The sequence below is a fragment of the Hypanus sabinus genome, chromosome 21, assembly GCF_030144855.1.
Source record: "Hypanus sabinus isolate sHypSab1 chromosome 21, sHypSab1.hap1, whole genome shotgun sequence".
In the NCBI taxonomy this organism is placed as follows: Eukaryota; Metazoa; Chordata; class Chondrichthyes; order Myliobatiformes; family Dasyatidae; genus Hypanus; species Hypanus sabinus.
In genome coordinates, this window is record NC_082726.1 from 63,909,407 (window position 1) to 63,923,830 (window position 14,424).

Below are 14,424 nucleotides of genomic sequence, written 5' to 3' on the forward strand. Positions count from 1 at the left end.
CAGCTCCCATTTTAGGCTCTAGTGAACTGCTTTATAGTTTTCTTTCTGTCAACATTTCATACTCATGAAAGTGCATGTTCTGTGGTACCTCACCTGCCTATACCTTTCAAATGGATGTCTAGACAGTAAATTACTTTAGAATACAGACGTGGATGCAGCCAGGGCAGATCCTCTCAGGGTCAAGGCAGGGATTCAAGGTGCAAGTGAAGTGTTGTGCTGGAACAAAAAGTGTTCCTTCAGCTAAAACTGAGAAACCCACTGCTCTAAGATGAGAGTGATCTTAGCCACATGCCTGTTGCAAGTTACGGGCAGTATATCGAGCCGCTGAACAGGTTCTTCAGCCGCTGAGTCCATGCTGACTGCCAACCACACATTGACACCCATCCTACCCTAGTCCATCCTATTCTCCCTACCCTCACAGAGTCAGAGAAGATGACAGCACAGAAACAGGTCCTTCAGCCTATCTAATCTGTGCTGAACCATTATTCAGCCTGTTCCCATCGACCTGCACTTTGACCACAACTCTCCAAACCCCTCCCATCTCTGTACTTACTCAGATTTCTCTTAAATGTTGCAATTGAACCTGCACCCACCACTTCCACTGGCGATTGTTCCACACTCGCACTACCCTCTGAGTGAAGAAGTTCCGCTTAAGTATTTCACTGTTAACCCTTAACCTATGACCTGAAGTTCTAGAATCACCCAACCTCAGTGGAAACTTACATTTACCCTATCTATACCCCTCATAATTTTGTGTACCTCTGTCAAATCTCCCTTCTTTCTCCTATGCTTCAGGGAATAAAGTCCTAACCTATTCAACCTTTCCCTATAATTCAGACCTGAAGTCCCATCAGCATTCTTGTAAATTCCCCTCCCAGCACCCTGATTCTCCCTCTGTACAGCCCGGAGTTAATCACTAACAGTGTGGCACTCCCTCTGTACTGTCCCTGCATTGAATGAATGTCAGTGAACAAAACTAAAACCTACAACCCCCCCCCAACCCAGAGGTAAGTCACTAACAGCAGATAGGAAGAGACAGAAATAGGCATGAAAAGGGCCTCACTTGACTGAATGATACACCTTAAACAAAACTGCGACCTTTGAAAGTCAGAAGCTGAGATACCTTTGGTCTGGACCAAAGATGACCATAAAGATCCATAAAGATCTCAAATAACAATTTACTCTTCATGTCACATTTCCTTGGTCATTGAGTGAACTTGTTGTTTTGTAATTTTTAATTTGTGGTTTGTCCCGATTCATTTCCCAGAGACCCTTGGAGAAACCTGATGGCCTGGATGTGTCAGACCAGAGCAAGGAGCATCCTCAACATCTGTGCGAGAAGTGCAAGGTTCTGGGCTATTATTGCCGCCGGGTGCAGTGAGTGGTCTGCCGGCGTCCGTGACCACCCCCACCAGCACCCCTACCCTATCCACCCGCCTGCCTTCCCCTCCTGACATTCGAGAGTCCTCAGACCACACTCATCGGAAGAAGAATTCACCAAAACCAACAACTAACAAGCCTTAAATTTGGTAGAATGTGACTGTTGCCTGTGTATGTGTGTAATTCCAGGTTCTATTTCCAAGTTGTATTTATGGTGTTGTTAACTACCAGGAGCAGTATTACCAATGGCACCTTATACGGCGTGTCGTGCCTCCTCTTTGTTTACAGTGACTTTGTACCATGGACAAGTGCAAAAGGGGAAGAACATACTGGGCTTCGAGGCTGATACTTTAAACCCATCCCCTGCAGTGCCATTACTAATCATTAAGCCAATAGCACAAGTTCATTTGCTGTGAAAGGCCACTTTGATTTCCCCCCATCCCCTCCCCTCCCGTTTGCCCCAAGTCTTTGGTTTCCAAAAGCTGATGAGCATCAGTATTAGAATCGTAAAACAAAGGATAAGAAATGGTTATTGGCAAGTGATGACTGACAATACGTGTCTGTAGAGTCAAGAGTAGGAGGAAATAGAGACTCAAGAATTGAGAGCCGTTGGTTAACTCTTCAGAGTGCTGATTAATATTTCTGTAAAGCACGGCATTGGAAGTGTGTTAGGTCTCCCACTGGAAAAGAATAGTGGAGTGGTCAGTAAATTAATTACTGTGAGAATTTTTATATCTTTTCAATAATATAATCAGCAAACACTAAGTGCCTTTAAAAACATATTTTCCTTCCTGTCATTTTAAAATTAGCGTTATTCCAAATTTTTGGCACCACTTTTCATCTAGGCTGGGATATCATTCACCATTTCCCCAGTGTTGCTTTGTGATTCACTATCAAGAGGTTTAAGACAGCAAGCTAGCCTCTTGGACTGGTGCTCTGTGTAATTAAGCATCTTGGATGTTTGTTAAGTGTGTGGAGATGGAGGGAGGAAGTGGGAGAGGGCTACCGGGGTGGACTGTGCATTTAGCTACAGCATCTCAGTCTAGTGATCCCACAGGCTGCACACTTGTCCACTCGACCCTCACCACTTCACATACAAGTTCTGATTAGTACAAGGAAGTATCATAATCATTTCAACGTCGGAGTAAACCTAAGTTGCCTGAGATCCTGCAAACCCCTTAAGCCAGGGAGCATTTCTGACCAATCACATGACCTCTCAGAAGTTTCCGCCCACATTTCTACAGGGGCAAGTTTATATTATAGATTGCACATCTAGTTGTTTTGTTACAGATCTTTCAAGACAGGTCAGTGTCTCATTCTTTCTTAAAACATTATCAAAACAAAAAAGACAACAATCTGTAAATAGCAGTTACTGAAGGTGGCATTAGTGTGACCACAGGGACAGGCCAAGGTGAACATAGTGGTGTATAATCACAATTTGTCATCTGTAACAAATGTTTATTATACTGATATTTACCAACAGAATTTTTGGTGGCTTTTAAACAGAAACTGATTCACTAGGAATCCAGTGTCCATCCCACCCCCCCCCCCCCCCCGGTCTTCTCCTATCATTTCGCATTTCCCCCCTCCCCCCACTACTTTCAAATCTCTTAGTATCTCTCCTTTCGGTTAGTTTTGACGAAGGGTCTCAGCCTGAAACGTCGACAGTGCTTCTCCCTATAGATGCTGCCTGGCCTGCTGTGTTCCACCAGCATTTTGTGTGTGTGTTGTTGTTCTCAAATGCATACAGCTTTCGAACAGGAACAGCTGAAGGGTCTCCGTAACCAATCAGACTGCAAGATTCTTAGTGAGTGTAAACTATAGGCTAGAACTTGATGTCAAGCTTTTATAGGGAGTGCAATAAAGAAAAGGGATGAAAGACAGGATTAGATGAGCAAGAATTGAAAGAAACTGAAAGAAAATGTTCTGCATGAATTATTTAAGTTAATTTTCTTGAGATCACCAATTTAAGGGGCTCGATCAATGAGACTGTACATTTGTCAAAGTAAATTTTATGAGTCAGAGGGGGTTATCTGTAATTATTTAATAATGTGCCATGATCTCCAACAATTTTTAAATTTGGAGTCTAAATTAATTAGATTCCACCATTGTAGTAGTTAATTTTAAGAATCGGAAGGGTGAGGGGTAGGGAGGAGGAGGGTATCTGTAATCAGTTACTAGCATGGCATTTAAAATCGTATCTTTAATGTACAAGCCCTAACCTTCTCTGCAGGGAACACCCTATTACAGAGGTATGGTCTTTTTTTAAAAAGGGCATTCTTTTGAAGTTTGATCAAGACAGAAACTTGTCCGTTTAGAATAAAGGCGCTTTTCCTCTCATGCCAGTGAACTACAGAAAGCCAGCGTGGCTCACCGAGATTGCTTTATACACTGTAATTTTAGCTGAATGACAACAGCAGATGGCTTACAGGTTCTTGCTGCAATACATGAACATCACAGTCGGTCAGTGAACACCTGTAATGGCCAGTGTGTCACTTTTGAGATATCTGAAGGACTGCAGAACCCTGGCTTCACCTTACCGCACTCTCCCCATCTTCCCATGTTCCTCTGTTTCTGAAATAGCTCTTGATATTTAAGATCAGTGCTGATCATACCTCTTTACAGACATCCTATGATCATTTGCTCTCTTTATAATGCTCCATCTCCTGGTTTCAAAAAGGCAATACTTATTTGGCTCATGTTTAGGGAGAGTGATTAACTATTAGAGAGTACGGTCTCCTCGCTGCCCTACAATCTAGCACCATCAATTGAGATCTCCAGAACAAGAATCACAAGTACAGACTCTAGTCTGTGTGAATGTTATCTGCACTGAGGCTTGTGGAGAGTCCTGGACTTGCTTCTGATCGAGCCGTCAGTATGGTTGAACAGGTAATGCAGTGGGTAACAAAGACTGCTTATGTTGATGCCGGAAGCCTTCATGTTCATAACCAGATTAGAGATAAAAATATCCCAGCCTAGGCTCAGAAGCTCTCATCTACCCCACTGTACCAGACATCACAGAGACCTACGGCATAGGCACACCATAACACACCGTGTCCTTGCCAACTAGAACTCAGCTACACTAATCCAGTTTGCCTTCACTTAGTCCATTGTCCTCCAGGCCCTGGTGATTCAAGTAATCATCTAGTTACTTCTTATAACCTTCCCACCCCAGACTGGCAAGAAACAACGCTAGTCCTACTCCCAAAATTTGTGACTGACCAGTAGCAACTAAGCCCTCACCCGGCCTAAACCCCACATCTTTACCCCTCTCCCTCTTGGAAATGGCAATAGGATTTGTGACTTCATACTTCCAAAGGGTGAAAGGGGATCAGCTGAGGTAAGTTACCTGGCGATCCAACATGCAGTCTTTAGGGAGTTCATTCGTACTTGGCTGCTTGTCACAAATGCTAACAACTTTCAACAGACCTCTCCTACAAATAAAGGGCTGTCTAGACATCAGGCATTTTACCCCTCTACCTTAAAACGAAACAGATATCAGGAGTGAAGAGATGAAGACTGTCCAATCACCTGCACCCTTGCTGCTGACAGAAATGTTAAGACACTCCCTAAAGGGTTAACCAAGAGATAACTGTCAGGAAGCTGACAAGAAACACATACAGTAGTACGTGAGTATGTACGTGGGGTTTTTAAGGGACAATCAGTTTGGAGTTTTTAGCTATATTGGATATATTTACCCATATATGAATTGTGCTTACTGATGTATTTATCTGAAGTATTACTTGACTATAGTCCTTTTTTGTTTGGATTTTTTATACTATGTGTGTATTTTGGAAATCTTCTAGATGTTAAAAATTTTAATGTTAACAAATATTTCTTATAAAGCCAAGTTCCTATCTGTCCAAGTTCCTGTTTATCTTTGCAGTAACCGTTTTGTATATATTCAAGAGGCATAAGTTTTGGCCCTCCATTCTAATGGGGCTTTTTATTTGAAGTGATGTGGATTTTTTAAAAAACATAATCCTCTCAAGACCTTTTCTACTAAATTACTAATACAGCTGATGAGATTTTTCTTGAATATTTTACAAGCCAAGGTTATAAACAAAAGAAAATATTATTTAAATTCTTTTTTTCTACAGTTCATTGTCTGTATAAAGTATGCATCAGGAATAATCTGACTAGGAAGGTAAATAATGTAAAACAGATGATTATTGTATGAAAGTTGGTACATAATTCTTGAGGGAAAGTGAAATAAACCAATACAATTCTTGAAGCCATATATAAAATCCGGATGAAAATATTATCAGTATTAATTAGCCTGCATTTATTCTAGTGTTTAAACTAATTTTACTTTGTTTTAGTAATGCATTACATTTATATATGTGTATTTTGGGAAATAACTGAACTTAGTAGCAGTTTTAGGTTGTTCAAAGTAACACAGAACTTTTGTTCATCTTTTATCAGGAAAGGCGAAATGGAGAAATGTGGATATTGTGTAATGTAAGCATATATATGATTGCTACTATTTAGTTGAGGGACAGATTAGCTGTTCTGTTAGCAAAAAAAGAAACACTCTTTGCTACCAGAAAATATGAAACACGTTTGGTTTTATTTTATATTAAAAAATGAGAGTAGAAGCCAGGAAGGAATGATTTTTTAGATATTTAATTGGTAGATGGAAATTCACCACTGTGCAACTGTGAAACTGTGAGTTAGATTTGTAACGCTGGAATACTGGTGTATGCAAGAGGCCTGTGCCACGGAACTGATAAGGAATAGATAGTGTCAGAGGTCTGCCAGCAATGATGCAGGCTTAATTTAGAGAGGAACCCTGTAGAGCAGGGGTTCCCAACATGGGGCCCACAGACCCCTTACTTAATGGTATTGGTCCATGGCATAAAATGGTTGGGAAGCCCTGCTGTAGCAATATGACTACCATTCAAACACCATGTGATAGCGTAGACTATGCATGTGCATGTACTTTGCTTGGCCAGGTAAATGCGAGCATTCAAAGTCTTCAATTTTTAATCGTAGCCTTACTGAAAGCATTAGAATTTTAATGAATGCTGAGGAAGTTTGCAGAGAAAATGTACTTGAACTTAACATGCTGACATATTCTTTAGGAAAAAGCTCTTCACTACATTTTTTTACATAGATATATTACACTGACTAATACTGTGTCAAGCATTTTTGGGTGCTTGATTGTAGTCTCAAATGAAGAATAAGATATATATATTTGGAACCTTACTGTAGACTATTTGTAACCAGCATGCCTTGTTTTTTTTTCTGATCAACTTGATGGGATTGTTTACTTATTATTTCTAGATAACAGTATTAAGACTTTTTGTACAGCTGAAATGTATGGACAAACTCAGAGGGATTGGGTAATGGAGAATTAAATTCCTGTATATGAAGTGTTATGAACAGTAAGTTCAATGGGGAAGGACGTTACCTGGTCTCATTGATGTCCATTACAATGGCATTCCCTCATGTGCCTTATTGTTGCTGGTTAGTATAAGCCTGCTTATGAAACTTTCAATAGTATTCTATTGGTGCATTAAAACAATGCAAGAAAAAACAAGAATTCTGTCCTGTGTTTGTGTTTAATTCTCACCACAACCTCCTTTAAATCAAAGATCTTAAAACAATGCTCATGAGTACAACACAACCATGACCTTAGACCATGCCCACGGATACAACACGACCGTGGTCTTAGACCATGCCCATGGGTACAACACAACCGTGACCTTAGACCATGCCCACGGATACAACACAACCATGGTCTTAGACCATGCCCACGGATACAACACAACCATGGTCTTAGACCAGGCATGGGCAAACTATGGCCCACGGGCCATATGCGGCCCGTTAAGCTTTTTAATCCAGCCCGCAGAACTTGATGAAATTATATTAATAAACCTTGTTAACGTTTTTTCCCCGCAATTCTGGCATTTTCCCAATAGATGACGCACTCTATATACATTGACCTTTGTTGAGGTGCAGCGTATTACTCCACATTTACGCTTTACTTTGTGACCTTGTGGCGACCCATTTCCTGGCACATCCGAACCGGCTCACAGTTAGCCAGCGTTCCGGCTAAAGGAGATAGCCTGCGGGGATTTGCGAGCACAGAGCTCCGCATACTAGCGTGCTCTCACTGTTCTGTCATTGTGCGGGTCGTTGTTGAGTTTTGGCACGGGACAATTGAATAAGAAGGAGCAGGACAAGTAGACCTGCATCTCCTACCGTTTTTGAAATAAAGACAGGAAGAGAGTGATGATGATAATATCTTGAAGGATAACAGAATTTTCAGTGCTTTAAAATAATAACTGTTACTATTAAAAAAAGCTGTATTTTATTCATTTAATTTTCAGTGTTTTAAAAGTCATTTCAATAAATAGCTAAATACCATGGGACTTCAAAGACAGATATTTTGTTGTAATGCATTTGTTCATTTTCAATTGAAATTAAGTCACATGTTTTCTACATATCCCATGATATTTTATTTTCTCTTATGAGGTGTATTACCAAAACACTCCGTCCATCTGCTCCTGGTCTGGCCCCCCTGTCAAATTTTAGAACCCTTTGTGGCCCTCAAGTCAAAAAGTTTGCCCACCCCTGTCTTAGACCATGCCCACGGATACGACACAACCATGACCTTAGACCATGCCCACGGATATGACACAACCATGACCTTAGACCATGCCCACGGATACGACACAACCATGGTCTTAGACCGTGCCCACGGATACAACACAACCGTGACCTTAGACCATGCCCACGGATACAACACAACCATGGTCTTAGACCATGCCCACGGATACAACACAACCATGGTCTTAGACCATGCCCACGATACAACACAACATTGACCTTAGACCATGCCCACGGATACAACACAACCATGGTCTTAGACCATGCTCATGATACAACACAACCATGGTCTTAGACCATGCCCACGGATACAACACAACCATGGTCTTAGACCATGCCCACGATACAACACAACCATGACCTTAGACCATGCCCACGGATACGACACAACCATGGTCTTAGACCATGCTCACGATACAACACAACCATGGTCTTAGACCATGCCCACGGATACAACACAACCATGGTCTTAGACCATGCCCACGATACAACACAACCATCAGCTTAGACCATGCTCACGATACAACACAACCATGGTCTTAGACCATGCCCACGGATACAACACAACCATGGTCTTAGACCATGCTCACGATACAACACAACCGTGGTCTTAGACCATGCCCACGGATACAACACAACCATGGTCTTAGACCATGCCCACGGATACAACACAACCATGGTCTTAGACCATGCCCACGATACAACACAACCATCAGCTTAGAGCATGCCCACGGATACAACACAACCATCAGCTTAGAGCATGCCCATGGATGTGACACAACCATCACCTTAGACCATGCCCATGGATACAACACAACCATCAGCTTAGAGCATGCCCATGGATACAACACAACCATCAGCTTAGAGCATGCCCACAGATACAACACAACCATGGTCTTAGACCATGCCCACGGATACAACACAACCATCAGCTTAGAGCATGCCCACAGATACAACACAACCATGACCTTAGACCATGCCCACAGATACAACACAACCATGACCTTAGACCATGCCCACGGATACAACACAACCATGATCTTAGACCATGCCCACGGATACAACACAACCATGACCTTAGACCATGCCCACGGATACAACACAACCATGACCTTAGACCATGCCCACGGATACAACACAACCATGACCTTAGACCATGCCCACGGATACAACACAACCATGATCTTAGACCATGCCCGCGGATACAACACAACCATGGTCTTAGACCATGCCCACGGATACAACACAACCGTGACCTTAGACCATGCCCATGGATACAGCACAACCATGGTCTTAGACATGGTCGGATACAACACAACCGTGACCTTAGACCATGCCCATGGATACAACACAACCATGGTCTTAGACCATGCCCGCGGATACAACACAACCATGGTCTTAGACCATGCCCACGGATACAACACAACCGTGACCTTAGACCATGCCCACAGATACAACACAACTGTGACCTTAGACCATATATGGTGGTACAATAATACAACTGTGAGCAAAAATATAAAATTTGACATCCCTCGTATTTACATGCATTCTCAGTGACCACTTTATTAGGTACCTCCTGCACTTATATATATAGTTGCTGAGTGTTTGTGGACTTTGACTGATGTAGCCTATCCTCTCCAAGGTTTGAAATGTTGTGCATTCAGAGATGCTTTTTTGTATGCCACTGTTGTAACTCATAGTTATTTGAGTTATTGTCACCTTCCTGAAAGCTTGAACCAGTCTGGCCATTCTCCTCTGACCTCTCTCATTAACAAGGCAATTTCTCCCTCAGAACTGCCACTCACTGGATTTTTTTTTTGTTTTTCTTACCATTCTCTGTAAACTCTAGAGACCATTGTGCATGAAAATCCCAGAAGATCAGCAGTTTCTGTGATACTCAAACCACCCCATATGGCACCAACAATCATTCCACAGTGAAAGTCCCTTAGATCACACTTTTCCCCCATTCTGCTGTTTAGTCCGAACAACAACTGAACCTCTTGACTATGTCTTCCTACTTTTATGCATTGAATTGCTGCCACATGATTGGCTGATTAGATATTTGCATTAATGAGCAAGTGTACAGATGTACCTAATAAAGTGGCCACCGAGTGTACTTTGCTCATTAAGAAAGTAAATCTTGAGTTGTAAGTTTAACCTATGAATTGGGTTTCATATTCTCTATGATCTGTGTAATTGCTGGTTTTATTGCTGCTGGTCTGAGAGACTCTGCAGATGTTGGTGCAGCTGCTGGACTCATGAGTGATCACATCTTGTCACTCAATTTCTGTGTCGACATGACCTTTCAAGTCACATTAATTTCGGACTCTCAATCCTCCTCACTGTTTCTTTAGATGCCTGGCTGTGAGGTTGAGTGTGACCCTTTCCCAATCCCTCAACAATTCTAACAAACTGTTTACTGGAGAAACATGAAGGAACTCAGCACGTTGAGCAGTGGGGGAAAGGAATTGATTCAGATTCAGATTTATTTATCACAGGTACATTGAAGGTTGCAGTGAAATTTGTTTTAACAATCAACACACCAGAGAACTAAAGCGAAACAAGCCCCTTTGAGACCCTCTACCTTTGGACCTCTGGTCCTTGGCCTCAGACTCACAGATATTAGGTTTTCAACATATATTCCCTGACCCAGACTCAACCTTCAAGCTTTTACCTCCAGACTTGCTGACTTCAATCTTCGAACTTATGGGCTTTCTATCTCTGGACCTTCCAACATTGTTCTTCAACATTTTGGGCATCCTATCTCCAGACTGACTAAGCTCTGAAATTTAATCTTCAGATGTGCCCTCTGGACTTTACTGACCTCTGGGTATCAAACCCAGGACTCACCGATCACGAGTTTGACCTTTGGGCCTTGCTGGGAATCGTCAACGTTTCAGGTGAAAGTCCCGGAGCAGGACAGTGTTTCAGCCCAACACATCAGCAGTTCCTTCCCGTCAACCCACTGAGTTCCTCGAATCGGTTATTGTAAATGCACTGTCTTGTGTCTCCAAGATATTTCTTGGAAACACTTCAGACTTTGGAGTCCACGTTCAAAGATCCCTCAAAGTTGTAGTGCAAATCGAGGGACAGATTAAGAAGTCCTATGTTGTGCTGGCCTACATAAGACCATAAGACAAAGGAGCAGAAGTCGGCCATTTGGCCCATCGAGTCTGCTCCGCCATTTCATCATGAGCTGATCCAATCTCCCCTTTAGTCCCATTAACCCTCTCATTCCTGGAATCATTCTAGTGAATCTTCTCTGAACCCTCTCCAACGTCAGCACATCCTTTCTTAAATAAGGAGCCCAAAACCGCACACAGTATTCCAAGTGAGGTATTACCAGTGCCTTATAGAGCCTCAACATCACATCCCTGCTCCTATACTCTATTCCTCTAGAAATGAATGCCAACATTGCATTTGCCTTCTTCACCACCGACTCAACCTGGAGGTTAACCTTCAGGATATCCTGCATGAGGACTCCCAAGTCCCATTGCATCTCAGAACTTCGAATTCTCTCCCCATTTAAATAATAGACTGCCCTATTAGATGGGGATTGAGTAACATTGCAGCTATATAAAACTCTGGTTGGACCACACTTGGAGAATTGTGTTCATTTGTGATCACCTCATTGTAGGAAGGAAGTGGGGGCTTTAAGAAGGGTGCAAAGGAGATTTATCAGGTTGCTGCCTGGATTAGACAGCATGTCTGATAGGGAAAGATTGAGTGAGCTAGAGCTTTTCTCTTTGGAGTGAAAGAGGATGAGAGGTGATATGATAGAGTTGGATAAGATGATAAGAGGCATAGATCGAGTGGATAATCAGAGACTTTTTTTCCCAGTGCAGCAATGGCCAATATGAGAGGGCATCATTTTAAGGTGATTGGAGAAAAGTATAGGCAGAATGTCAGAGAATTTAAAGGTGATTGATGGCAGATTGATGGAAGGTATGAGGAGGGATGTCAGAGGTAGGGTTTTTTTTACACATAGTGGTCAGGGCATGGGACATACAGTCAAGGGTGGCAGTAGATGCAGATACGTTAGGGGAATTTAACAGACTCTTCCATGGATAAAAGAAAAATGGAGGGCTATGTGTGAGAGAAGGGTTAGATCGATCTTAGAGTGGGCTGAAGGGCCTTTCCTGTGCTTTGGTCTTCTGTGCTCCACAGATGCTCTGACATTCCATCTCTCACCTGCCTGGAAATCAATATCATCTCATCTAAATTCCTTCCTGCCTCACAGGACCCTTCAGGTGACTCCAGTTCACAGTAAAACTCCCTTGATGAGCAACGGACCCTATCAAGTTCCCTTCCTCTGCTTTCCTTTCCCACTTTGGCTGTACCTGTGGCAGTTCCCTACGCATCAGCTCCTCCCTGACTCTACCCTGTGGCCGTGTGATCTCACCATCCGTAACACCGAAGAGGGTGTGGGAACAGATGTTTCGTAGCAACATTTGATCTGATTTTGGTAAGTCTCTTCCACTGTTCCATCTGCTCTCTCCATTTGAGGCTGGATATTGGGAAGATATGATCCCATTTTGTGTTACACAGTTTAAATGTGTGAACAGGATTGTGCTCTACTTTCTAATATAATCCCCTTGGGGAGATTAAGTGTAACTAAAGTGAATTGAGTCCATTATTGTTCAAAGTAAATTATTATCCAAGTACATAATGTATATGTCACAATATACTATCCTGAGATTAATTTTCTGGCAATTATTCACAGTAAAACAAAGAAATACAACAGAGTCGATGAAAATCTATACACAAACAATTAATGTGCAAATGAAATCTGTCTAAATACAAAAATAAATCAATAATGCTGTGAACATGAGTTGTAGAATCCTTGAAAGTGAGTCCGTAGGTTGTGGAATTAGTTCAGTGTTGAGGTGAGTGAAGTTATCCACGCTGGTTCTGGAGCCTGATAATTGAAGGATAATAGTTATTCCTGAACCTGGGGGTGTGGATAATAACAACACGCACAAAATGCTGGTGGAACGCAGCAGACCAGGCAGCATCTATCAGGAGAAGCACTGTCAATGTTTCGGGCTGAGACCCTTCGTCGGCCCGAAACGTCGACAGCGCTTCTCCCTATGGACGTTGCCTGGCCTGCTGTGTTCCACCAGCATTTTGTGCATGTTGTTTGAATTTCCAGCATCTGCAGATTTCCTCGGGTGTGGATAGCAACCAGGTTAGTAACCTAACTACTGATTACTTCTACATGGCCGCACCCTCGCTGCTCCCGGGTTGTGAATGTCAGTCTGCTGGACCTCACCTTCCTCACTACCCTTTGTAGACGACTGCCATGAGCTCAAAGGGAAAATGGAGTTAGAGAGAGTGAATGTAAAGTACATCAGGTGTGAAAGAGCAAAGAGAAGTGCTGAGAGAGTGAAAATGTTAGGGACAAAGGGTCATTATCCTGGGCACCAGATGTAGAACAGAGACTGTAGAGGCCAACCATGTCTGTGCTGACCATTGTGACAAATCAAACTAATCTCATGTGCACATAATCTGGGTGGTGGTTGTTCACTGAGTCCAACAATGACAGGAAATCTGTGCCGGACAGTTTTTAAAGTAGAAAAGCCGTTGTATTGGGGCAGTTCCACTCTCTCGACCTCAGATGTACGGGTGCAGTGGTACAAACAGGTGTCACAAGCCAGACTCTTCCTTGGTCGCAGTGGATGACCGTGACGCCTTCTGTGCCTTCGCTCTCCATGGAGTGTTGCATTACCACCTTCCTGGCCATTGGATCTCACTGTAGATCTCATCTGCCCCGTCCACTGGAGCTCACTTCACCTGCTCCAACAGGCATGTCCCTAACTCTCACTGGGGTATGAGGCCCGCCAGCTACCCTTGCCTGTGGTTGCTGTCACATGCAAACAGCTACTGGGAGCCATGGGAGAGCTGAGTGTCCGGTGGGGACCAAAGCTGAGTGGGCTTCCTCAGAATGAACACAACAAGTCCCTTCACCAGAGGGGCTACCCCTCCCTGGACACCCCATACACCCCACACTTTATCTATATAGATCTTACCTATATTGGTTTTACAGCAGAATGAGGTTGAGAGGGATAATAAATCAGCCGTGATTGAGTGGCAGAGCAAGCTGACTTTGCTGAATGGCCACATTCTGCTCCTCCGTCATATGATCTTATATCCCCCTGTTTCTGGCATAAAGGTGAGAGAGGAAAAGTTTAAGAGGAACTTCAGGGGGGAACCTTTTTACACATAAGGGTGGTATCCCTGTGGAATGAGATGCCAGAAGAAATGGTTGAGGCTGGTACAATAGCAGCTTATAAAAGGCAGTTGGACAGGTGCGTGGACTGGAAAGGTTTAAAGGTCATGGGTCAAACATTGGCAAATATGATTAGCTTGGGTAGGCATGGTCAACATGCATTAGATGGGCTGAAGGGTCTGTTTTCGTGCTGCATGACT

The 14,424-nt window shown here is 42.9% G+C and overlaps 1 protein-coding gene across 1 annotated transcript in view; it reads left to right on the forward strand.

Moving 5' to 3' along the window:
- The window catches only part of zcchc24 (zinc finger, CCHC domain containing 24), a 216,318-nt gene extending 208,773 nt beyond the window's left edge, over positions 1–7,545 (forward strand). The window contains exon 4 of the mRNA XM_059946743.1: positions 1,268–7,545. Coding sequence (XP_059802726.1) covers positions 1,268–1,381 — 114 coding nt within the window. The 3' untranslated portion in view covers positions 1,382–7,545. The remainder of the gene's footprint in view (positions 1–1,267) is intronic.
- Positions 7,546–14,424: the final 6,879 nt, after the last annotated feature.